At 41.5% G+C, this 27030-nt stretch overlaps 3 protein-coding genes across 5 annotated transcripts in view; 2 read left to right on the forward strand and 1 right to left on the reverse strand.

Annotated features, from left to right (window-relative positions):
* The first annotated feature begins 310 nt into the window (after positions 1-310).
* lyset (lysosomal enzyme trafficking factor) lies at positions 311-5202 on the forward strand. The gene is made up of 2 exons (XM_085432834.1): positions 311-630; positions 1630-5202. Exon 2 carries the CDS (start codon positions 1638-1640, stop codon positions 2007-2009), a length of 372 nt encoding a protein of 123 aa, XP_085288960.1. The 5' UTR covers positions 311-630; positions 1630-1637; the 3' UTR covers positions 2010-5202.
* LOC146692664 (uncharacterized) lies at positions 2462-16239 on the reverse strand. The gene is made up of 2 exons (XM_085432835.1): positions 16044-16239; positions 2462-2628 (listed from the first exon to the last, which is right to left on the reverse strand). Exons 1-2 carry the CDS (start codon positions 16237-16239, stop codon positions 2534-2536), a joined length of 291 nt encoding a protein of 96 aa, XP_085288961.1. The 3' UTR covers positions 2462-2533.
* ubr7 (ubiquitin protein ligase E3 component n-recognin 7) overlaps positions 16195-27030 on the forward strand; it is a 37867-nt gene continuing 27031 nt past the window's right edge. Inside the window, exons 1-3 of one of the 3 annotated variants that reach the window (XM_085432830.1) lie at positions 16322-16461; positions 16817-16953; positions 19891-20071. In XM_085432830.1, coding sequence (XP_085288956.1) covers positions 19955-20071 — 117 coding nt within the window. In that variant the 5' untranslated portion in view covers positions 16322-16461; positions 16817-16953; positions 19891-19954. Of the gene's footprint in view, positions 16253-16321; positions 16462-16816; positions 16954-19890; positions 20072-27030 lie in introns of those variants that run through there. The other 2 variants (XM_085432829.1, XM_085432831.1) reach the window with 2 other exon arrangements.

The raw sequence follows: 27030 nt of genomic DNA on the forward strand, positions 1-27030 counted from the left end.
GAGGTTACACACATAATGAAAGTAATGGCTGCTATAGGTAAATCAGTGTGAGAGGAAACACCCTATATGAAAGTGTTTGTGTTTTAAATGTTTGGGTCTGTCAGACTGGAAATGAGCTGCTATATTAATAAAGTTTAGGCTGTTTGAAGGCAAAGAAAAACTGTCTTAAAATCCAACTGTGTGAGAGAACAGACTGATCAATATCACAGCTTTATGATTAGGACACTGAAGAACTTGATGGCTTATATTTGATGATTTCATTAAATTAATGAAATTTCATTAAATTATCAGCTGAATTTTATCATCTGAGACTCTCAACTATAAGATTATTCAATGAAGGATCCAAACTGCCACAGAAACAAGTAAAAGTGAACAAAGACAAACGAACATGAAAATGATTAAAATCAGTTTGTATGCAGTTATATTTGATTTCATACTGACTTGTAGTATTAACGCGCTGATGTGTAATGACGCTGTTTAAACAGCAGGCGGCACTGTGTAACACATGACGTAATCCTTTGGCATCAGGTGACTTACCCGGAAGAGAGAGACGAGACTTCACGGGAACAACAGCGTTCAAAACACGATCCTGCAGCTGGATTTTAATTTGAAATATCAGCGCGAAGGAAGGTAAGAAAACATGAGCTAACAGGCAGAGAGGAAGATGGAGGCCGGCAGGAAGCAGCTCAGTGTGTCATCTACAGGGAAGCCGTGCGAGCATCTATGGCAGCAGGAAAGAGGGCCAAAGACACACAGCTATTAGCAGGCGTTAAATCAGATAAAAAATGAATGGAGTCTGGTACAAAGCTCACAGCGCTAAGTTGAAATAAATCAGAACAAAGACGCAGAGCTACATGCTAGCACAGTTTGGATTAGAGAAAAATGAATAGTCTGGTGCAGAAACCACAGCTCTCTGTTAAAGTAAATTAGTGCACGGAGCTACATGTTGGCATACTTTGAATTGGATCGGGGGTGGGGGAACTCCAGTCCTCGAGGGCTCTTGAGGCTGGAGTTCTCCACACCTGGATTAGATGAAAAGTGAATTGACTAAGGTGGGAACCGTGGCTCAGGGGGTTGGGAAGCATATCTGTAACCGGAAGGTTGCCGGTTCGATTCCCGGGCTCTCTGTCCTGGTCGTTGTGTCCTTGGGCAAGACACTTTACCCTACCGCCTACTGGTGTTGGCCAGAGGGGCCGATGGCGCGATATGGCAGCCTGGCTTCTGTCAGTCTGCCCCAGGGCAGCTGTGGCTACAACCGTAGCTTGCCTCCACCAGTGTGTGAATGCGAGAGTGAATGAATAGTGGCATTGTGTGCCTTTGGGTGCCTTGAAAAGCGCTATATAAATCCAATCCATTATTATTATTATTATTATTATTATTATTAACTGAACATTAAAACCTGCAGTCTCCAGTGACAAACTGTTTCTTAGATTTAAATCAGATGGAATTGAAATTGACAGGGGCAGAGATTGTTTATCTCAGCACTGATGGAGTAGTTATTTCATTGATCCTAACATTGATTGTTGATTTGCTCTTTTGGATGATGTAATGACCTCTGACCTGTTACTGGATATAAGAGCACTGATGAATGTTGATCTTGTTTTGATTTTTAATCTGTTTCTTCCGCAGTATGGAGGATGATGAACTTCCGTCAGAGGATGGGATGGGTGGGTGTGGCTTTCTACTTGCTGCTCAGCGTCATGGCGGCGTACTACATCTTTGAGGTCCACAGCTTTAGTTTGGAACGTGTGCAGAGAGCAGGTACCAGCCCATCGGCTCCACCTCCTGCTATCACTGTCCATGGATCACTACTTCCTGTGTGGATGTGGGCATTGATCTTCCTGCTGCCATACTTGCAGCTCTTTCTCTTCTTGTTCTCGTGCACAAGGGCGGACCCCCGCGCTGTTGGATACTGTGTGCTTCCTGTCTGTATCGCCCTTCTGTACAGCCGCCGCCATGCCGCCAAATTGGCCAATCACAGGGCAGCAGGATCGCTCATTGACACGTAGGGGACGACCAATCAGAGAGCCTCCCACGTGATGAGGGGTGGGATGACAGCAGGACTAGTTTGTGATGTCATTTCCTGTGTGCCTTTTAAACACTCCTACAAGTTTTGCCCTGATTGCGGCCTGACAGGAAGTTCTGCCGCTCTCAGTACAGACTCACAGCACCCTGTGAAAAAAGCCCCTCCCACCAGTGGCAACCAGTCTTTTTCCCCTCTGTTTTTTTTTTTTTTTTTTTTTTCTGTTGTGACATCAGTAATGTGTTGTGATTTGTTGCTTGGCTGTGAGTCACTTTATTTGCATTAGTTATTTGTTTACTGACAATGCAGTGATGTTGCCATGGTTACCTGATACATTATTTAGGTTAAGGTTAACTGAAAACCTCACAGCCAATCGGTGAGCAGGATTCCTCCGAAATGTGGTACTTTTCTCTATTTAATGAGTCACATGAAACACTGTTTACCTTGACATCTTTATTGTGTCGTCAATTTAAAAAAAGAAAAATCAATGTGAAAGTGTTCTCAGGTGTTTCAGGTTCGTGATCTTTTTGAGGGAGGATGCACTTCACAGTTCTCTTCTTCCTCAGCTTTCTCGTCCTCTTCACTGCTGTCTTCTTCGTCCTCATCTGTGACAGGTGAAACAGACAGGTGATGATTCTACATTGAACCTGGAGCATCAGACACCTGCAGTAACCAGCATCCTGCCAATTCACCAATCAAAGCGCTCAATCCACCAACAATAGGTCTTCAGTGACAATATCACAGTTAGTGATTCTGATTGTTTGATCAGGTGAGACAGGTGCTACAGGTGTTTAGCACTGACATTCATCAGTGCTCATATTTATTTATTTATTTTAAATGAAACCTTTATGAAGTGAAAACAAACATTGACAAAAGGACACAGGCAGAGGTCAGTGCTCAGGTGTGCACTGGTACGATTATGTTTTAAACATTGTTTTTTTGTATTTTTTTTTCTTCTGAGAATAAAACAAACCAGCTGTACGTAGAACCGTGTTTGTGTCATTAATCATCAGCACAAACTCCGGATCAGATTGTGGATGTTCAGGATGAGGTTGTTGTCTAAGCACCACTGTCTGAAGTGTTGGCTCTCCTTTGTAGTGCTAACCAAAATAAGCCAGTGTGAGCTCAGGTTCAATGTTTGTCTCTGAAAATGGCGAGATGCTTCAATTTTTGGAAGTGTCTCGCAGGGCAATTTTTTCCGTGTTAAGGTTGTGCAATTTGCAGTAAACAATGTGCTCAGAATTGTTTAAATACTCTTCTGTTGAAAGTGAAAGGCTTACAAATACATATGCACAAGTCCAAAGATCCTACTGTTCACAACTTTCAATCACAATCTGACTATGAGCATCTTTAATACATACAGCAGATTTTTAACAGAAAGAAGACTTTGCGCTCCGCAGACATCAGTAAATCTGACCCTAAATGTTCCTCCTCCTTTAAAACTCCAGCCTCTGTAATGAAGGATATTTTAACAGTCTGTTCAACAACAGGGTTAGAACACGTTATGAACTAAGATGTGTTTTGTAGTCCTTCTCCAGCACATTGTAGTTTCAACATGGCAAACATCTTACGTCATATCGTTAATGAGAGATGAGTGTAAAGCCATTCCAATTGTATGAAGTTACCAATTCTCAGGGGTCTCTCTTCTCTTTTCTTATCTTAAGTCCTTAGCAATTCTCCTATTTAACCTTCCCTTTATATTGGTAGGCAAAGAGATTTGGAATAGGAGGTATGAGGTACTCAAAATCTCTTGAAGTTCTCCAGAGGGCTGGTAATGAAATAATCATGTGATTCAGGTGTGTTAACCCAGGGTGATGTCGAAAACCTGCAGGGAGTGTTAGGAAGGTTATTTTTAAAATGTATTCCACTACACATTACAGAATACATGGCCGAAAATTAGGGCTGGGTATCGTCACAGATTTCTAGAATTGATTCGATTCCGATTCACAAGGTCTTGAATTGAATCGATCCACGATTTGATTTGAATTGGGGAAATTTTGCATCAGACAATCAGAAATATTATAATTCTTATCACGTATCAGTACATTTCCATATTTTTATATCTATAAAAAGAAAGCTGACACTTGTGAGACTTTATCAAAGGTGTAAGCATCACAGCAGATGCCTTTGTGTCAAAGTAACTGAGGATAAAACACAGAAAAACATGAAGGTGATTTTCCTTGCCTGGGATTTTATAGCAGATGACCTTAACTATTCTGCAGTAGATCAAAAATGAAAGAATACCATTAATTAACCTATGAACATTACCTGATACTGCTGAAGTGAAGCAGAGCAAAGTTACAGAGGTTTTATTAGAGACACAGCTAAGCGTATTGCAATTTTGCATAATTTTTACAAAGTTCAGTAGCCTATTGAACACAGAAATTGGTATTTCTTGTCGGAAGTATGTAAAAGGAAAGAAAACAGCAGCCGACAGTGCATGTTTACATCTTTGTGCAGAATCTGTTTACCTGCCCTCATTTACTGTTTTAGCTGTTTGGTGGTTGTTGAAATTTTGTGAGGTTTAAACTGAGATTCTGGCGTTTCAGGCAAAATTAATGTATATTTAAAAATCGATTCAGGATTTTAATGAATCGATATCACGTTATCCAAGCTACAATCGATTTTAATCGAGAAAGCAATGATCAAAACCCACCCCTACCCAAAATGTATTTTGTAACATAATCTGTTAAATTACTCAATGACAGTAATGTATTCTGAATACTTTGGAATACTTAATATATTGTCATGGGTTTTACAGCTACATGAATGTAGTATTGCTGTGTTACATTACTATTACTGAAGGCTACTTGCTATAGCAATACCAACTAGATTTTTAAATCTTAATATAAAATGAGTAACAGTATGGTGGACATCAGGTAAGGCTGCACTTTTTTGCAGTGATCTTGTATAGAAAACTATTTCTGTATCATTAATATGTTTTCTTTTTGTCTGTTAATAATCATGTGGAATTGCAAATGAATATTTGTAGCTAGCAGGTTGTTAAAGCTATCCATCAAGTCTAAAAAAAGCATGTTAATATGTGGAGATCCTGAAGGCTGCTCCAAAAATGATCAGATTATATTTTAAATATTTATTCAAGTCTCTTCCAAACTCCAGCTGTTTATTTTAAGTTTGAATATTTACTAAAATAAAAATAAAAGCGTTCTAACATCTCACTTGTTTGTTTTTATTCAGGCATACATGTGTACTATGTTTATTCAGGGAGATTAAGCTTGTGTTTTAGTCATGTAGTGTGGTTAACTGTATGAAGCTTATTAGACATTGTGAAACAGATGATATTTAAAAGCAAATTTTGCAAAGTGCTTAAGATAATTTAAAAAAAAAAAATTCTTAAAGAAATCTACTACATTGTGTGCAATTTTTTTTTATGTCATGTGTAATTTCCATTGCAAATATTACTCAAACTTAAATTAAGAGGGAATGGCAGTAAAAACTCCAGAGCAGTGATGCCATCATGTACATTGCCATACAATGCCATAGAACAATCACGCTGTGTTCTTGGGAAGTTTGGGCTTCCTTGTGAGTCCGGACTCGCGTACCTCAGTACAGTGGTCCCTTGCTATAACTCTGTTCACTTTTCGCAGCCTCGCTGTTTTGAGGCTTTTTTTTGTATGCAATTTTGCATGTTTTTTTTTTTGGGGGGGGGGGGGGGGGTTTAACAGCGCATTGTGTTTGTCGAGGAAACATTTTGCAAAGTCACCTGCGTAGCACCCAAAAGGCAGGGGAAGAAACCACTGCACAAAAAGTTGGACTTCTAAAGGAAGGTAGAAGTTGCCGTATTTTTTGGACCATGAGGCGCACCCTCTCCACTGAATTATAAGGCTTATTAAGCGAAACAAAACCGTCAGATAAGTATCTTGATGCATGCTCAATCATCCAGGTAGACGTCAGATAAGTACTTTACTCAACTCATTCTTCTTGCTTCCACTGCCTCCACTTCCATACATTGATTCATTAATGGTGAATTCTCTCGCAGGTGTTCTATTCCCATGTTCTGGACCTGAAAACAGGGCTTGGTCTTTGGTTTCATTCTGTAATACTGGACTTATTTTTCTACGAAGCTTTGAACTTTGAGAGTGTTTAAACAAGAGAGAAAAGTGTGAAAATGTTCACAAAGTGTGTAGTGAGGGGTTTAAAAGCCTTGAGACATGTTGACTGTAGCCATAGCAACTGTGCAAATACTTCCGTGCTACCTCTCCCAAAATGGCAAAAAGAAAGGCAGAAAACAGGAGCTTTCTGAACAGGTGGGAGACAGAATATCTGTTTACTAGGGTAAAATAAATGGTAAATGGCCTGTATTTATATAGCGCTTTACTAGTCCCTAAGGACCCCAAAGCGCTTTACATATCCAGTCATCCACCCATTCACACACACATTCACACACTGGTGATGGCAAGCTACATTGTAGCCACAGCCACCCTGGGGCGCACTGACAGAGGCGAGGCTGCCTGACACTGGCGCCACTGGGCCCTCTGACCACCACCAGTAGGCAACGGGTGAAGTGTCTTGCCCAAGGACACAACGACCGAGACTGTCCAAGCCGGGGCTCGAACCGGCAACCTTCCGATTACAAGGCGACCTCCCAACTCTTGAGCCACGATCGCCCCGTAGGGGTGCAACGATATTCGTATCGATATTGAACCGTTCGATACAGTGCTTTCGGTTCGGTACGCATATGTATCGAACAATACAACATTTGTAATTTATTTTATCAACTTTCCTTCTGACAATGCTGTCTGTGTTGAGCGCTCAGTGAATCTGCGTTCGACTACTCCGCCTAGGCTGCACTGTCGAGCGCAGATCCACTGAGCGCTCAACACAGACAGCATAGTCAGAAGGAAGAGCGCAGGGCAAGCTAGCGAGACAGAAGTTAAGCTCTCCTTGCAACATGGACCTCCCCCACCCTCATTCAGATCTGGCGTTTGGAATTATTTTGGTTTTCATGTGACGTATGACCCTGAAGGTAAGCGAGTCATGGACTAAAGTAAAACAGTATGTTGGATGTGCCATGCAATGCTCAATTACATGGGTGGGAACTAGTGTGTTAGCGCAGTTAGCTCGTTAATGTGTTGGCTGTCTAGCCCCATGCACGGGGCGATCGGCGGTAGCTCGTTAACGGAGATTTGCCGTGTTGTGGCGTTAAGGTCATTTCAACGAGATTAACCTGAAAGCACTAGTGGGAACACAACGAATATGACTGCACATTTACATCCTAGTGCAAAGACAAAAACAGCAAGCATGCTACTAACTTTAGCCGAGTCATTTAGCACATGATTCTCCTTATGCTGCTGAGAATATAGCCCAGAAGAAGCGGATAGTATAGCTTTTATTTTGGAAAGAGACATTTCTCTGTAATAAACTCTCTTTTCCAAAGATGAGTGATTCCTCAATCAGATACAGGGCTCACAATATCTCTAGCCCGACGTCCCGGTGCTAGAGATTTTTTTCAGTCGGGCTACCAAAATCTATCTCTGCCCTGCCCGTCGGCCTATTGTAGGAAGGAAAAATATATGTCAATGCTTTTGCATTCTTTCAGAAATGTAGCTGGGTAATTATGTCATTTGCATCGGTGAGCCACTGTCAATATGTGACATTGAAATCGCGTTTGAATTTGCGCTTGTTTTTTTGCTTTCACTTTGCAATCGTGCGAACTGTGTATAGAGAGCGACAGCACTGATCTGTGAGTGATGATCATTTGTGCACCAATTCCTCTGACATCGTCTTATTAATCGTTAGCTTACTATGCAAACATGACAAGTGAAATCTCCCGCAGCAAGCTTAAACATGTGAGAGGTTGATCGCGCAGAGAATCTCTGAGCTTATGTGAGTGCGTGTGTAAAAGCAGCAGGATATATATTTTAGTTCTGCTGAGCCAAATAAGACAGGTCAGAAAAGCTTACCACAAAACGGAGAAGTTATGACAAATCAGACTATAAGGCAAAAAGAAAGTGCAGCTTTATGGTTTCATGGATAAAAGAATTTCTGTGGCTGCAATATGACGAGCTAAATAACCAGGGCTGCACATAAGTGGTCTGCAGGTGCGCATTCGCTGTCAAAATAAAAAACACGCAAAAAGGGTTAGGGTTAAATTTAAAAACTGTACTTTTGAGTTAAAATATATATTTATAATTTTAATAAATGACAAATTAAAAAGGCATGAAAAAAATTTTTGTATCGAAAAAATATCGAACCGTGACACCAAAGTATCGAACCGAACCGTGAATTTTGTGTATCGTTGCACCCCTACTGTTTACCTATGTGAAAGACTGACCTATTTGTCTTGTATGTGGAGCTAATGTGGCTATAACCAAGGAGTACATTAGACGACACTATGAAACGACACACCAAGACAAGAACCTGGACAATGTCCAGGTTCTTGAACCTGGACATGATTCAAAGGCGTCGGAAAACAGAAGAGATGAAAAGAAGTTTTGTTTGAAAACAGACTATGTTCAAAAAAGCCATATCACAAAGTGAGGCTGCTGTAAAGGCTAGTTTTATTGTGGTAGCAGAGATCGCAAAATCAGCCCGGCCCTTCAATGAGGGAGAGTTTGTGAAAAGGCGAATGATCAAAGTTTGTGACCTTGTGTGCCCAGAGAAAAAAGCAAACATTTTCAAATGTGAGCCTGAGCAAAAACATAGTAGCTGATTGCACACGTGAACTTGCCACCAATCTATATAACCAGCTGATGGAGAAGGGAAACCATTTCGTTGCATTCTCTCTCGCTGTGGATGAGAGCAGTGACGCCTCTGATACTGCCCAGCTTTCAGTCTTCATCCGTGGGGTGGACTCAAATCTCTGTGTTATGGAGGAACTTCTAGGATTAAAATCAATGCATTGCACAACCACAGGGAAGGAAATATTTGAAGAGGTTTCCAAATGTGTAACTGAAATTAAGTTGCCATGGGAAAACCTTGTGGGGCTAATGACAGATGGTGCACCAGCGATGTGGAGTCAACGGAGTGGACTGGTGGGCAGGGTACGGGAGAAGATGCGAGCGGAGAACTGTGCAGGTGAGCTAAATGTTTATCACTGCATCTAGTGCTGGGCGATATGACGATATATATCGTTTGGACGATAGAAAAGTGTCTATCGTGCCATTTGTCTTCTATCGTTTCTAACCTAATTTTATAAATTATGACATAAAATATATCATTAACCCTTTAAAACCGGTCGGAGCGGGCATGCTCCGTTTTGCCTAATTATTTTTAAATCCCTGTAGAACTGGAACCATGTAAGCTAGCGCAATAATTATTATTTTTTGCATAGGAAACTGGAGGAGTTGTACTTACATCTCATGCCATCAGCTTGTCCTAGGTCACGGTTTCTTTCCACATATAGCTTTGCAAAAATTGCATAAAAAGCACTTGCAGCAACAAAAACATAATATTCCAGAATCACGCTTTGCCGATCCGATCAGCTATTCATAACACTTCCTATGTTGGAAGTGTTGTTGTTGGTCAGCGTGAACTATTCCTTGTCCGCCATTACCTGCCCGAAACCAGAAGTGACGTCATTTTTGCAGAAAATTTCGTTTTTTACCTTCAGGGCCTTATAAGCCTATGCTGGTGTTTTTAAAAGTTATGTTTGACTTTATGCTTTTCTGTATCATTTCTGGGATGCTTAGAACTCAAATTACACTGTTGGAAATAGTTTATTTTGATGCACATGCTGTTTCTTTGCAGCAAGTTGGGAAAAGAAAAACTATAGCCAGCCGAAGATACAGCAGTCTTTCATACAAGGCTCTTATGAGAAAACGTCCCAGCGCCATAAACAAACCACAGCGAGCCATCTCGCGTTACATTTGTAAAGGCATGGCCCCTGTTTATGTAGTTGAGAAGGACAGCTTTCGTGACCTCGTCAAAGTCCTTGATCCGAGGTACGTTATGCCCAATCGTAAGCACTTCAGGAAAGTTGAGTTGCCTCGCTTATATGACGCATGCCAGACCAAAGTAGAGAAGGATGTTTGCAGTGTTGTGCACTATGCCTTGACGACTGACCTATGGACGAGCGGAGATACGCAGCCCTACATGAGTGTAACCATCCATTTCATTAACAAAGACTCCACCCGCTGCGCTTGCTGTTCACAGACAGCGTACTTTCCAGATGACCACAGGTCAGGTGGTATATCGTTATATATATCGTTATCGTGATATAAAATAATTCATATCGTGATAAATATTTTTTCCATATCACCCAGCACTAACTGCATCAAACATCAAGAATCGCATTGTGGCACAGCCCTAAAGATGGATTATGTTATGACCCCAGTAACACGAGTAGTTAACTTTATGAGAGCCAAAGGTCTGAATCAGCACCAGTTCAAATCTTTTTTTGAGGAGTGTGGTTTGGAATACGCAGATGTGCCGTATCACACAGAGGTGAGATGGTTAAGTCGAGGAAAAGTACTGAACAGGTATTTCGAGCTACGTGAGGAAATATTTCAGTTTCTGGAAAGCAAAGGGCAAGACACCGCTGAGCTCAGGAAGCAAGAGTTTCTGTGTGAGCTGGCCTTTATGTGTGACATCACAAACCATCTCGATGCGCTGAACCTACAGCTTCAGGGACGGGGGCGTATCATCACGTGTACACTGCAGTGAGGGCTTTTAAAACTAAATTGTGCCTGTGGCAGAATCCGATGCTACAAGGAAACCTGGACCATTTTCCCTGCTGCCACACGATGAACATGCAGATCTGCTGTGCTCCCATGTGCACAGTTTGCTGAAAAACTCTGTGTACTCAGTGCTGAGTTTACCCAGCGATTTGCCGACTCTGATGCCCAGAAATGTCAATTTGAACTGCTCAGTAATCCTTTTGCATGCATCAAGATGGTTGCAAACGCACCAACAAACTTCCAAATGGAGCTGATTGAACTTCACACGCTGAAGTCAAAGTATGATCCCTGACACAGTGTCTGACCGATGAACACCTTCACTCGATCCTGATGATTTCCTCAGCTCAGAGCCTGAGCCCAGAAATTGAGGATGTGTCTAAGCCAGATACCTGGCTTAGACACATCAGAGTAGATCAGTGTGCAGCAAACCCAGCTATAATTAACATGTTTTGTGCACATTTTCTTACTACTCCCAGACATGGGCTTGAATGGTTTCACGTTCAATGATACTTTTATTATTTAATTGCTTTTTAAAAATTTTTTTTTTATATTTACTATTAGCCTGTGGAAAAAGTTTACTGTTAAAATTTAATTCAGAAGGCTGCAAATACAATTTTTATTTAAGAAATGAATTCCACTGATGTGGAGTCAAAGGAGTGGACTGGTGGGCAGGGTACGGGAGAAATTTAAGTGGAATTTCGGTTTTACATGTGTGCAATATTAAGTTATATATATGTTTATATAAGTTATATATAGTTTAGTATTAAGCTTTACTTGTTCTACATTGAGTTTTCAGCAAAACTTGTTTGAGTCCATAAGAAAAGATTCATTCTTATATCTGGAGGAAGATTTTTTTTCAATAAATATTAATGTTAGCCCACGACTTTGTTCCAGTTTTGAATTTTGGCCCACTGTGTATTTGAGTTTGACACCCCTGCCTTAAGACATCTATAATAATTGTAAAAAATGAAGTTGGCTACTTCACGGATTTCACCTGTCTCAGGTTATTTTTAGAATGTAACTTTCGCGAAATACGAGGGACCACTGTATCGAGAAACGGCCTAACAGTCTGCAGTGAACTAACCACACCTAACACCAGCTAACAATGTTAGCTCGGTGGAGAGTATCCTTCATTAATAGTAATAAAAATCACACAGCAATAGTACATACTGAAGTTTCGCACATTACATTCTTCTTATGAAGTGGTGTCGGAAATGCATTCCTGCCTGTGGACTGCTGGCTCTGGGTCCATTATGTAAATGACGCCACCAGCATTAACAGGACCCTTACATTACAGACTCTAATTACGTGTTTTGTTTGGGTTTCCAGCAATTAGAATCAGAGAAACTGCATTAATCCCAGATAGAAATTGAGTAAAAAAAAAATTAAAAAAAAACAAAAACAGTACTCGAACGTGGCCCGCTCTCAGCCAAGCAATATATGACTACATTATGGGTAGAACTTTGTGCATATTGAAAGAATGTCTCATCCTAGGAGGTCTGTAACATTCTAGGGTGTTCACCCCCACATATAGGAGCATGAGAGAGGTCGTAGCTTGTCTTATTGTTTTACGGTAGGATTAACGTAGCTATGTCAGTTTTAGTTTAAGTGCCTTCTTTACATATGGATGAACTGTTGGATTTTCCAGACCAGCAGGTTAAGGGAAGTCGTTTATGGGGCCACACTCTGACCCCCCCCCCCCCACACACACACACACACGTACACCTCCACATTCCAATGTAAGGAACAAATGCTTACTGAAGTATAAATAAAGACCGGGGCAGTTTCTCAGCGCGAGTCTCAGTTCTGGAGGCTGCCCTTGCTAGCAAGAAGTTCTGTGTGTTTCTCTTCTCTGAGTCTTTACTGAAGAAGTGTTTTAGAGTATATTTCTTGACAATGTGTAAAAACAAATGGATTTACGCAGGTATTTTAGTTCTGCTGAGCCAAAAAAGACAGGTCAGGATGAAGAAGGGACAGGCAAAGAAAGGCCTACCACAAAGCGGAAAAGTTACGACAAATCAGACTACGAGGCAAAAAGAAAGCGCAGTTTTTTGGTTTCATGGACAAAAGAATTTCTGTGGCTGGAATATGACAAGGTGAATAACATGATGTTCTGCCGGGTGTGTTGGGACCAGTAATTTTAGGAAAGACCCCATCAGAACCCATGAGAAATTTCTGCATCACAAGAAATGCATTGGTGCTCAGTCTGCAGCATCTTTCCCAGAACAAACACCCATTGCAAAAAACATGCTAAAAATAAACCAAGCACAACAAGAAGTCCTGAAAAAGCTGTTTAGAACTGCGTACTATGTGGTAAAGAGTGAACTACCATTGGCAAAATTTAGCAGTCTTTGCAAACTTCAAATAGCAAATGGCCTAGATCTTGGTTCCACAATGACCATGCTTGCAGAGAGTTTATTGGAGCAGTAGCACAAACTTCAAGAGACTAGAATAAAAAGGAAATTCAAGAAAGCAGGTTCTTATCCATTCTTGCAGATGGCAGTACAGACACTGGTATAATAGAACAGGAGTTGGTTCATGTCAGGTATGTGAGAGATAATAGTGACATAGCTACATACATGATCAAATTTCAGCCAGTCAAGAGTACAAATGCTGCAGGTATTTTAGAGGCTATTGAGAAGCAGTGAACACCATGGGTATCACAGAAGACACGTGGAAAAAGAAAGTAGTGTGTGCAAATGTTGATGGTGCTGCAGTGATGATGGGTGAGAAAACAGGAGTAGCTGGGAGACTGAAACAGAGGATACCCCACATCATAACAATCCACTGTGTGGCACACAAACTAGAGCTAGCTGTGCTGGGTAGCGTGAAAAGCTGTGACTGTCTGGTAAAATTTGAAGTTACACTGAAAACCATCTTAAAGGTGTACTACTATTCCCCAAAGAAGCGAAGAGAGCTGACAGAAATAAGTGAACTGCTAAATGAGAAGCTGCCACATTTCAATGGCCTGAAGAGCACACAGTGGGTTCCAAGCTGGCTGAGATGCCTGAAGGCTGTGGAAAAAAAATTACACTCCCACTGTTGTTCATATGGAGAACATGGCAGAAGGAAGTGATGTCAAAGCCGAGGATGCAGCCAAGGCTAAGGGGGTGGTGCAGAAAATGAAGACTGAGAAATTTGTTTCTGCATTCTGCATTCCTGCATTTCATGTTGGACTACAGTACCATCTTATCCAAGTGCTGTACTGATTTTCAGCATGAAAACCTAACACCCCCCCCCCCCCCCAAAACAAAAAAAACAAAAACCTAAACATTACACCTAAACAAATCAGTTAGTTGAGAGCACCACATCACGCTTACTCAGCCTGAAAACAAAACCAGGAGAATATCAGAAACCCTTGGACACAAAGTTCACAGCGAACCAGGATGGTAGCATTTGCTACTGTGGAACTCAGCTAACAAAAAGTCAGCGACCTACTAGAAGAGGTGAGGGCACAGACAGAGACACCTTTGGTGCAGAGATTCAGAAGATTATTGACAACACAGTCAAGTACATGGACAACAGATTTAAAAATCTGCGTGGAAAAACCTCTCTCTAGTTTCAAGGTTTTTGACCCTCCCACTCTTCCCTACCCTAGAAAAGAGTTGGCGAATTATGGGGATGAAGAGGTGGATTATCTTGTCACACATTTTGCCTGTTTGCTAGATGCAGAATAGAAAGAGAAAATTCCACAAGAGCAGATGGATCTAAAAATGTGGCTTGCAGAACACCGGGGTAGCAAAGTATATTGCTTGTACAGAGATCTCCTTTCTGAGAATCCAGAACACCTCTCTCATATCTTGTTGCTGTTGAAATTAATGCTGACACTTAGTCCATCAACAGCCATCTGTGAGAGAGGACTTTCTTGCATGAACCGAGTGAAGAAAACACATCTCTACACCCTGAAACACTGAATGACTGCATGCAAGTCTCCATTAATGGGGAAACAGTTGAATCTTTTTGCCCTGACAAGTCGATTCATGTCTGGATGCTTTCTGGAAAAGGTTCAAGACACCTGGATCATCAAGGAAAGGAAAAAAGAAGAAAAAAAAGACAAATGAATTCTGAAGTCTTAATCCAGCTCCAGCTCAAGATGCTATAGATTCCTGACAGTAACACGTTCGGTCCACTGGTAAAACGTAGTTCTATTAACCTGTGCTCGATTGCTCTGGAACAGGTGTTGTGTCAAAAAGTGATCGCCTGCCAAAAACTGATTTCTAATGTTTCCATGTGTTTTTATGTCTTTTTAATTATTTACCAACATACGTAAAGATGACTTCGGTGAACATGGTTTACAAAGGGGTTATATATAAAATTTAAAAATGACCTGTTTTTCAACTATCTTTATAACTCTGTTATTGTACTTACATTATAACCAATCCGGTCCTTTTTGTCCACTTAAAATATATTTACAGAATGATTGTAATATTTGTTGCAATTTCTGCTTTCTTCTTGGCCAGTTTACTCTCACAAAAGACATTTTTAATGTCAACGAGACATTCTTTTAACTGCATAAATAAAATATATACAAAAGTCACTGCCAAAAACTGATTGCAGCTTTAGCAGTTTAAATACGAGCAATCAGTTTTTGGCACAACACCGGAACCAGATGTAAGTCCCAAAAAAACTGAATTTTGGAACTGAAATTGAATTTTAGAAATGAAACTGAATGGTGAGAAGTGAAACTGAAATTATTTGAAAGCTACATTTTTAAAGGATAAAATACAGTTTCAAAGCAAATGAATTCATTTTCTAAATATAAAATTCAATTTCAATTTAGTGACAATCATTTTCAAACCAATATATTAAATTTCAAATTAGGCTAATTCAAATTTAGTTTTAAAAAGCATTTATTCAAGTTACAATTCAGATTCAATCTGAGCAATTCAAATTCGAATTTAACTTATTCAAATTCAGTTTCTGGTGGCACAAAGTTCTACCCACCACTACTACATGCTCACCCAACTAAGCTAAACTTACGCCCGACCACATTAATCACCAAAATTGGGGAAGGAGAGGGGATAGCCTAACATATGAAACAGGAAATGACCGCCGTGTATTCCATTTATTCCAACAAAGCAACTGTATTCTGATTACCACCTATTTAAACTGCAACGGAATACAGTTACTCATATTTTGTATGTTAAATATGTAACCCCGGTACATGTATTTCATTACTCCCGCTTCACGGGGAATTGAAGCCTGGAGTTCCCCACCCCTGCTCTAAGTACTCACGGCATCACTCCGAGTCAGGCTCAGTGCCTTTGATACCCTCTGCTAGATTTGTTTAGCAGGTAATAAAACAGAGGCCTAGAAGCTCGTTCAGCACATCTAGCTATCTTTCTGTTACGCCTGTTCACAGGTAGTTTTTTGTAGCTCACCTTGTGCGCATACTTTTTCACGCTCAACAAGCTCGCTGAGCAGCTGCGACACGTTCTGGTTCAGCTCGGAGATTCCGCGTATCAAAGAGCTAAGGTCTGTTTCTACCTGCACGCTGACCGTCTGCCTCTGCCCATCTCTGAGTCTCAGCTCTGTCCGCAGCGACGCCATCTTCCTCGATGACGTCATCGCGGACATCTACTACTTTCAGGTTCGCTTTATGATTTATTTATCAAAAAATCCTCGTCATGTGGAACTGAGTAATAGTTTACAATAACGGGCTTTAAAGTTTCAGGGGTCAAACTTTGCTGATGAGTCATGTTTGGAATGAAAGCTGCGCTTTAATCAGTTGTAGGAGGACATTCGTTAAACACGTGAACGCGACACAGCGCTTAGCTTATTTTTTATTTTATTTATCAGGTAATTATTATAAACGTTATTAATATTCAGACTCAGTATATAATATTTATATTGTACGAACGTGATCCTATATTTTACGAACGTGATAATTATGTATATTGTAATAACGTGATATTATGTTGTTCAAACGTGAAAAGTATATTGTACAAACATGATAGTATATTGTACAAACAGGAAAAGTATCTTGTTAGAACAATAAACCTTTCACGTTATAACGTGATACACTTGTATTTTTCTTTTGCCTGGGTGGCAGCATACGCTTCCGTACAGTGGAGCTTGACCTGTTTACGAATTTTATTTGTGTTTTTGTTCCGGTGACGTCTCGCCTCACCGTCCCGCCAAATACGATCTGAAGAAGTGAACCGGAAGTTGTCATTGGTTAATGGTAGCTAGCAGCTCGATGACACACATCAGAACATCGGACTTGATTATTTATTCTTGGTGCTTCATCGACTAGTTCACAGTCAAGCGGAGCAATCTGACCCTAGATCGGTGAGTGTTTTTGTTCTCAGAGCGAGCAGCCTTAGCATTAAGCACGCTGCCCGTTCGTATTTACCGAGGATGCGGGCTGGTGCTAACTGGCGCTAACCGTTAACATGCTTATTGATTGTCGCCGGTGTTCCAGATCTACTGGCGTTTAGATCAACTGGCGTTGGTCGAACAGATGTGTGGCAGTCTTGCGTTTCAGGAGCTGCTACCGACAAACCAGCAAAAAAACGCCAAATGTGTCACCTGTGACACTTGTGAGGTTATCTCAAACACACTCCGTCAGTCTTGATGCTGTTGAACAACAAAATGTTTAAAAATGTGGCGAGTTTATCTGGTGATATCCTCATTCGCGACACGATCGCGAAAACAGCAAACAATTAATACCACGCCGATGTTGTTCACAGGACAGCAAGAGTAAACGATCGGGAGACTCTTGTCGTCGTTATCGTTCCCCTCGCACGTTTTATTTCTCCGGTTTCAGCGTTTTTGCTTCACAACTAAAGCGAGCAGTTTACTTTGTGCACTAACATGGAGTCGAGTCAACCAGCGCCACCTCTGGCCAAGTGCCACAGCCTACAGCCAGATCAACCTGTGACACACATCTGCACCACGTTTGATTTCGTTTCTTGCACAACACATTTGTACCTTTCAATTGTGTCTGTTTGTGCGTCATGCAAATAAACCTTTGAAATGAATGAAATGATATCATATATTCCTTATTGGCCTACATTTGTACAAAATTCCAAATTATATACACAAAGTCATAGAAATCACCACTCCAATTGGGCATCATGATTTTGATATTCTCTTTTCCCATAACAATGAAATACACCTTGGACAAATATGACACATCAATATTTCATTAGTGTTGTCACATCACATCATGTAAGCATCGTCTGCCTGTGTCCTTTCCCTGGAAATTAATATTTCCAGCCAATATACGCAATTCATCAACATGGCTGGAGAGTTGGTAGTTATATATAAAGTCAGTGACTCAGGTGTGTCGCTTGGTTTGTCATCTGTTTGTGAGACTGGAGGAGACGTAGAAATCTTTTGTTTTAAATCTTAGTTGGGAAGATTCCTGTTTTAAAACAAGCACTTTTTGTGAGAAATGCAAGAAGTACATCTGCAGAAAGCACACAGTTACATTCTGTCCATCATGTGGACAAAATCGAAAATGTTGAGCATTGAAAAACTGAGAACGTTGGGCAAGTTCAAAATACGTGTTTGTAAGAACGAAAAACCAAATTGTTCCTAAAATAGTTATGTTGTATGTCTGTGTTCTACATGTTTATCTGATGGGAAATAAAGTTGCTATTGTTTTATTGCAGTTTTTGGATAATTCTGAGTGGATTTACACAGTACGGATCTAAATGACCCGCAATAAAATCAATGTCAATTGTTTGTTCTTCAACATAATACAAGGGTTAATTTCCAAAACTTGCTTATGATCTTCAATTTGTAGCAGATCCACTATCACGCAGCAGCTGGAGCAGTTTCAAATGGAGCTCAGTCCACTACTGCCATAGCCTACTACTAGATTAACTTGTGACACATCTGCACCTGCTGCTATGATCACATTGAGTAGAGGCTGAGTGGCTGCACTAACCCCTGGTACATCCAAATCTACCAACAAACATGTTGAAAGATGCAATGCCAGCAATGTGGATTGTCAACACTGAAAACAATCAGTAAGCAAAGACAACAGGGATCATTTTTTTCTGTTTATTTAGCACCCACAACATTTGTAGTCGCCTTCTGCACAGGGGAAGTCCACACACACTGTGTGGTACCACTTTCCACAGAAGGTGCATTCATTCTGCAAGACTGAATGAGATTGTCAGAGTCATTGTCTGACTGTTTATTACTAATCACCTGCTGTACATTCACAGTAACTGCCATCTCCTTACAAATGTTTATTAGATTGACCACACTTATGCAGACTGTATATCACAACCAACTCTTACATGTTCGTTTGCAGAGGGAAGACACAGGCAGACTATGCTAACGACATGTGATGTTACAACACTGGTGAAATGTTAGTGTGTCATATATTTGTTCACCACATTTTTCTTATGGGCCAAAGTATTGATATCAGGATGGTGATTCTTATGACTATGTGTATGTCATTTGGCATTTTGTACAAATGTAGGCTGATAATAAATACATGATATCATTTCATTAATTTCAAAGGTTTATTTGCATGACGCACAAACAGACACAATTGAAAGGTACAAATGTGCATGACACGAATTCAAACGTGCTGCAGATGTGTGTCACCAGTTGATCTGGCTGTAGGCTGTGGCACTTGGCCAGAGGTGGCGCTGGTTGACTCGACTCCATGTTAGTGCACAAAGTAAACTGCACGCTGTAGTTATGAAGCAAAAACGCTGAATTCGGAGAAATAAACCGTGCCAGGAGAACGATAATGACGACAAGAGTCTCCCGATCGTTTACTCTTGCTGTCCTGTGAACAACATCGGCGTGGTGTTACTTGTTTGCTGTTTTCGCGATCGCGTCGCGCCGCGCGTGAGGATATCACCAGGTAAACTCGCCACATTTTTAAACATTTTGTTGTTCAACAGCATCAAGACTGACGGAGTGTGTTTGAGATAACCTCACAAGTGTCACAGGTGACACATTTGGCGTTTTTTTTGCTGGTTTGTCGGTAGCAGCTCCTGAAACGCAAGACTGCCACACATCTGTTCGACCAACGCCAGTTGATCTAAACGCCAGTAGATCTGGAACACCGTACGCTTCGTAGTACGCGCACTTCGCTGACTACGTACAGAGGCAGCAATATAACATAGCTAACATTAACAGTGCAGTGAATCCTGTTTGTGCCGTGACATTCAGGACTGCAAACCAAGCAGCATTCACTGACTTTCAGCTAGTTGTGTTTGTGGATATATTACTGACTGTATATTGATCTGTGTCTAGCCAGTAATTCTTACTGCTCTGCCCCTCACCATGGTGACCTATTTGTGTACCTGAGCAGAGGAGGATGTGTGAGGAACAGACGGTGTCTCTGGTTGATGTTCTGGAGGAAGATGAGGAGCTAGAGGAAGAAGCTTCAGCTGTGCTGGCAGGAAGTGACTCTGACCACTGCTCCTATCCTCAGGTGAGTAAAACGTCTGGCAAAACATCCCCACAGACTGATAAACCTATCTCCACTAAGGTTGGGCATATGTAAAAATTTTCCAGCCGACAATCTTCAGTCCAATAGGTGATATATTTGCGGAGACTTTTTGCTGGGTGGTGCAATATAATCATTCACAGTAGGGCTGCCACAAATGATTATTTTGATAATCAACTAGTCACTGCATTACAGTATACAATATTATTGTCACTGCTACATTTCCGTAACGTATACCAGAAATTATTTCCACTACTAATTAATTACCGTTGGGCTCAAAGGTCCTATTAATAAACTGTTAACAAATGTGTATTTATGAAGACGATTTGTGAGACTGGTAAACTTATGATATGTACGATGGTCTTTCGTTCTACACGGTGCATTTCAAGGTCCTGTACCCATCCTTCGGTAAACTGTACCTGGGCTTGTTGCAGTGACCTGAAGTTACTAAAAACTTCATGAGTGTATGCACTCACTCCAAGAACTGTATAATTATAAATCTGAGCATGGTGAAAGTTGGGCAGCACGCTAACGTCTTTTGTCCACTCTGTGTGCTCATAAGGGTCTAACCCTTTCACTCCTTTGATTTTTTTCCTCGTATCTTTTTTTGACTTTTCATCAAGTCTGTCTTTGTACGGACCGGCATTGTTCTCCTTCGTTTTGTACATACCTTTTTGGGGGCCAAAGAAAAAGCAAGAATGTATTGGAACCGGAGAATGAACGTTTCGCGGTGCTGCAAATGCTTGCATTTGATGCGGTACTTGGATTGTTTTGCCACGAGTTCCCGGCATGCAATGCGCGAAAGTCACGTGGTCTGTCAGCCTCTATAAGTGCTACCTCCGAAGGATGTGGCCCCTGAATTTGGACACAAATACCGGAATTTGGACATACGATACCGAAGACTGCTGCTTCTTCTTCTTCTTTGGCGTTTAATGGCAGCTGGCATCCTTGTAGATGGACTGCTGCCATCTTCTGTCCGTTATTACACTCTTAAATCCTACTACTTATTCCTGCGTCTTTCAGGATATTGCCAAGCTTCAAACGACGCCTCGACTATTAAATAACCTGTAAACATGGTTATAGTTTCTCCTTGTTTCCCTCCCCATCACTGTTTTTTTTTTTTTGTTTGTTTGTTTTTTTATGTAAATAAAGTGTTTGGGGCTTTTTTCTGAACATAGGCTACTTGCCTTTCTTTCTTTCTGTTATGAGTTTCAGTAAATGAATTGTTGCATTTTGGCGCAGCTGGAAGAGGGTGCTGTTAAAAACAGCTATTATTTTTCAGTTAACTGCTTCTCTTAGCTTCAACCAATATTATTAGCAAACTTACTGTGGGAGGACTCGACTTAAGCGGTCAAAGAAGTGCAGGAGATGATGCTGTCCAGTGTAGCAAGTGATTTATTCACCATTTTGTGACCCAAACAATATTTACAAAGAAACAAATAAGAAACTCAACTCTATAATTAACTCAGTTCAAATAAACATAACTGAACTTAAATCAATGGAAATTAAGGTCAAACTGCATACAGCTACACTGACCTGAACCTTTCTTTTGAAACACCTGAGTTCTTCTGCTTAAATACTCCACATAACCAAACAATTTGTCCTCTGGACTATTCCATTCAGTAGGTAGATAAGATCAACATGATTATATTCAAACCTCTACTACTCCTCTTTACTGGCAACATGAACTCAGTGGTGTAATCAATACATATTACAACAATAAATCTATTTCTTCATAAACCCTCTAAAATCAACTTTATTAAATTATAAGAGTTCTTCCCCGTCTGCACTTGGTCTCTTCCTGTGACCTCAGATGAACCCAGAAGGTATAAAGGAGGAATTAAAACTACATTTCCTCCTTTTGTTTCTGGAAGACAGGTAGGTAAGGTAAGTTCTAAACAATACAAATTAACAGTTGAAATAAAGAACATGTTAACTTAACAAACTTGTAGGAATTGATTTAAACCAAGATGTTATATTATATAATCTGTAAAAGTGCAAAACATAAACAAACCCGGGATAGTAGATGTTTGCCTATTGCAGACTATATATGAAATATGGTTAAATCAAAACAATAATGTTGACTAAGAATATAGACAAATGGTCTTCTCACCCACTTTGTCACACTTACTCTTGGGCAAATAAATAAATAAATCTCTCTTGTAAAAATGATCGATGATAGGGTCAGTCTATCATCTACTGCTGATTATGGGTTTGAGGGTAAAGGTTTGATGCATTCTCAATCATCCAGGTAAGTAAATCTCCAAAAGTTGATTCTGTTCATCTGGACGTAGCGTCCAGATGAACAGAATCAACTTTTGAAGAGGGTAAAGGTTAAATAGAATTCAAACATAGCCTGTGTACAGATCTGATTTGAAGTCAGCAGGTACAGTGTAGGTGTTCTGTTTTAGGATCAGATATAAATTAATTAATGAACAATGAAACTGTTCGAAAATTGTTTGCTGCTAACAGAGAAAATTAAAATAAAAAATAGAGTTCCATCTATTATTTATTATCTATTTACTGATGCTCATTAGAAAAACACAAAGACGTTACATAATACGTCCGGAGGCAGCCGACAGGTATCAACAGGCCAAGCGGAATGCGGCTCGGGCAGTGGCTGAAGCAAAAACTCGGGTGTGGGAGGAGTTCGGAGAGGCCATGGAAAAAGACTTTCGGACTGCCTCGAAGAGATTCTGGCAAACCGTCAGACGTCTCAGGAGGGGAAAGCGTTGCTCTACCTGCACTGTGTATAGTGCTGGCGGAGCGCTGCTGACGTCGACTGAGAAAATTGTCAGGCGGTGGAAGGAATACTTCGAGGACCTCCTTAATCCCACTGACACGTCTTCCGAGGAGGAAGCAGAGTCTGGGGATGAGGGGAATGACCCGCCAATTTCCGGGGGCGAGGTCACTGAGGCAGTTAAACAACTCCTTGGTGGCAGAGCCCCTGGTGTTGATGAGGTCCGCCCCGAGTTCCTGAAGGCTCTGGATGTTGTAGGGCTGTCCTGGTTGACACGCCTCTGCAATGTTGCGTGGAGATCAGGGGCAGTACCTGTGGACTGGCAGACCGGGGTGGTGGTCCCCATCTTTAAGAAAGGGGACCGGCGGGTGTGTTCCAACTACAGGGGGATCATACTCCTCAGCCTCCCTGGGAAAGTCTATGCCAGGGTGCTGGAAAGGAGAGTTCGTCCGTTAGTCGAACCTCGGATACAGGAGGAACAATGCGGTTTTCGTCCTGGTCGCGGAACACTGGACCAGCTCTTTATCCTCTCCAGGATACTTGAGGGTGCATGGGAGTTTGCCCAACCAGTCTACATGTGTTTTGTGGACTTGGAGAAGGCATTCAACCGTGTCCCTCGGGGTGTCCTGTGGGAGGTGTTGCGGGAATATGGGGTGTCTGGCCCATTGCTACGGGCCATTCGATCCCTATACAACCGTTGCAAGAGCTTGGTTCGCATTGCCGGCAATAAGTCGGACTCGTTCCCGGTGGGTGATGGGCTTCGCCAGGGCTGCCCTTTGTCTCCGGTTCTGTTCATAATTTTTATGGACAGGATTTCTAGGCGCAGCCAAGTGGCGGAGGGCTTTCGCTTTGGTGGCCTCAGAATCTCATCTCTGATTTTTGCAGATGATGTGGTTCTGTTGGCCTCATCGGGTGAAGGCCTCCAGCTCGCACTGGAATGGTTCGCAGCCGAGTGTGAAGCAGCGGGAATGAGGATCAGCACCTCCAAATCTGAGGCCATGGTTCTCAGCCGGAAAAGGGTGGAGTGCCCACTCTGGGTCGGGGATGAGTTCCTGCCACAAGTGGAGGAGTTCAAGTATCTCGGGGTCTTGTTCGCGAGTGATGGGAGAAGGGAGCCGGAGATCGACAGACGGATTGGGGCTGCAGCTGCAGTAATGCGGACGCTGCACCGGTCCGTCGTGGTGAAGAGGGAGCTGAGTGTAAAAGCGAAGCTCTCAATTTACCGGTCGGTCTACGTCCCTACCCAGATCTATGGCCACGAGCTGTGGGTAGTGACCGAAAGAACGAGATCGCGGATACAAGCGGCAGAAATGAGCTTCCTCCGAAGGGTGGCTGGCCTCTCCCTTACGGTGTGTTCACACCGAACGCGATGGACGCGAATAAAACGCCCCAAACGCCCCTAATTTGACGCGTGTACATTCGCGTCTCAACGCGTGTCCAAGAAAAATCCATCGCGCGTCAAAATATCATATTTTGACGCGCGTGAACCGGAAATGTGGGAGGAATGTGGGAGGGAGTTGTGCCAGACCGGTATTTTTGCAAGATGGCAGCTATCGAGCTAGCGCTTGAAGAGAGAGTCTCCCTTCTCTATGTACTGTGGAGAGCAGAGTAGCGGCGTAAAGGACATCCTCGCCGTACCTGGGTCCATCAGGTCCTCCAGAGGCATGAGCAGTTTGGTGAGTTTCACCACTTGCTCCAGGAGCTGCGCCTGGATGACGGCCGATTCCAGCGCTATCACCGTCATTCACTCGGCCAGTTTGAGGACCTGCTTTCCCTCGTCGGTCCCAGCATCGCCCGCCTAGACACCAACTACAGGCGCTCAATCCCACCTGCAGAGCGCCTGTCCGTCTGCCTGAGGTTAGTAAAACTATTTAATACGGTAGTCCTTTATTGATATCTGTGCTAATATGCTAATCCATCCAGTTATACACTGCTAACATGGATGTGCTATGCTAACAGTGAATGCTGTCGGTGTTTACTGAAAGCAAACTGTGGTACAGAGACGACTCTTTATAATATTTCTAGTGATACTCAGAAGGTCTCATCAAGTCCCGATTTAATTCGATTTATGCTGTTATCAGTGTTTGCATGATAGCATGGCTGTGGTGTCACATCAATGTATGCGCTCGGTGTTTGCTGATATCAAACTGTAGCATTAGGACCACTGAGTTAACCTTTGTAGTGATACTCACTCCTTTTTATTTAGACCTGGTTTAATTCTGGGATAGTTGAATATTTGTATATAATCCCTGCAGCTGTCAGACTCTATAGCAGGGGTCACAGCCTTTATTAAAACAGAGTTAGATAAAACTGTGAACAGTTTGGTTCATCTCTAGTTACGTGGTTCTATCTTGATAAGCTGTCTTATCACAGATTAATTTTTCAAAAATATTAATGATTTAAGCAAGGAAAGGGCTAAATGTCAACACACAACTCTTTATTTCTATTAATGTCTTACTTAATTCCTACCTGATTGACATGTTTAGGAATTATGAGTGATTGGCTCACTGTAGTGGCAAAAGTTGCTACCAATCAAATTATGATATGTTAAAGTTAAAACAAAACACAACTGTTTTAGATATTATCTAATATACATTTTGTAATTATCCTTATAATTACAAAAGGTTTTATGTAAGATTCATGTTTTGTGATTTAAATCTGACATCACAAAAGTATTTTGGAATTTGAATAATGTATTTTGTAACTGCAGTACACATAATACTGATTTTGAACAATTTTGTCCAGGTTCCTTGTCACCGGGGACTCCTTCAGGACCATCGCGTTCAGTTTCAGAGTCGGTGTGTCCACGGTGAGCCAGATCACCCCCCAGGCAGCGACGTCCATCTGGGACTGTCTAGTGGACGACTTCATGGCTGTGCCTTCACCTGGAGACTGGCGGTCCATCACAGAGGGATTCCAGGAGCGCTGGAACTTTCCTCTGTGCTGTGCAGCTCTGGATGGGAAGCACATCCAGACAAAGGCACCCCATATATCATATAGGAGACACACACATTGATATACACTAAATATTTATTTCATTTCTTTTTTGTGGTGCCCAAATTTATGCACCTGCTTGATTTTGTTTAAACAATTATTGCACACTTTCTGTAAATCCAGTAAACTTCTTTTCACTTCTCAAATATCACTGTGTGTGTCTCCTGTATGATATTTAACTGACATTTTTTATTGTAACAACCAACGATTTATACAGGAAAATAATGTCTATTAACAAGGTTGCCCAAACTTCTGCATCCCACTGTATCAGTATATTTTGTCATTAGTATAATATGAAATAAATTCTACATGTGTCAAGTCGTGTGCCAACATTTGCTGTGTAGTAGAACTGAGACATTAGTCATTATAAACATTTATTTGAAATAATATTAAAAGTCTCAAACAGAAAAACATTAAACATAAATATATAAAATATAAGAATTTACAGAGAGACAGGAATAAAAAGGACCAGCTGCTCTCCAGAGCAGGAACAAGGCTGAGGAGGAAATGCTCCATTGGAGACTGGTGTGGACTCTTCAGGGACTCCAGGATGGCCAGCTCCACCGCCGATGGACCGTCCTGGGACCCGTCCCTCATCTGCCTCGGAGCCGTCCTCCTCTGTGGGCCTGTAAAACAGCACAAAACACAAAGAAATGAGAAGGCTGCTACTAGATTTTAATTTCAACATTGAAAAAAAACAAAAAAACAATAACAGGATATAATCAGATTGGTTGTAGATATTTAGTAAAGGTGATCACAAGGGAATCCCACCGACTAAAAAGGTATCAGTGCTTGCTGTACATATCTGTGGGTGCAGCAGCAGGAGCTCAGGGACTGGGGATGCTCTGCTGCAGAATCAGTTGGTTCTATCAATACAGTATTAAATGTTAACAGGTTCGATATAATAATCGTAGAGTAGACAGTGGTCCCTCATTTATTGCAGGGGTTCTCAGAATAACTAGCCCCTGGTCACAGTTCTCACAATTGATTCTCAAAGTGCAAACCTTTGTAGATTGCAAAACGTAAAAGTATTATTATGCCGCGGTTTGTCTTCATCTGCCCGCCACTTTCGTGCGCCTTTTTCCCTCACGGTGCAGGTGTCTATTTCCGAATGAGGCTCATAGTTATGGGTGTTTTTGTGCTGTTTTTTCTATTAGGACGCGATGGTTATCAAAACCAAACGTGATAAATTTGGCAAGCGCAGGAGACA

Source organism: Copadichromis virginalis, linkage group LG15, assembly GCF_057382275.1.
Source record: "Copadichromis virginalis isolate Kocher_CV1m ecotype Utaka linkage group LG15, C_Virginalis_male_GT1.1, whole genome shotgun sequence".
NCBI classification, from domain to species: Eukaryota; Metazoa; Chordata; class Actinopteri; order Cichliformes; family Cichlidae; genus Copadichromis; species Copadichromis virginalis.

What these genes read in the sequence shown, in the direction of transcription:
- lyset (XM_085432834.1), top strand. Translation starts at nt 1,638, where the DNA reads ATGATGAACTTCCGTCAGAGGATGGGATGGGTGGGTGTGGCTTTCTAC.
- LOC146692664 (XM_085432835.1), bottom strand. Translation starts at nt 16,239, where the DNA reads ATGTCCGCGATGACGTCATCGAGGAAGATGGCGTCGCTGCGGACAGAG. An exon ending in TGAAAAAGTATGCGCACAAG is followed by an intron (nt 2,629 to 16,043) that starts GTGAGCTACAAA and finishes CACCTGTCACAG; the next exon opens with ATGAGGACGAAGAAGACAGC.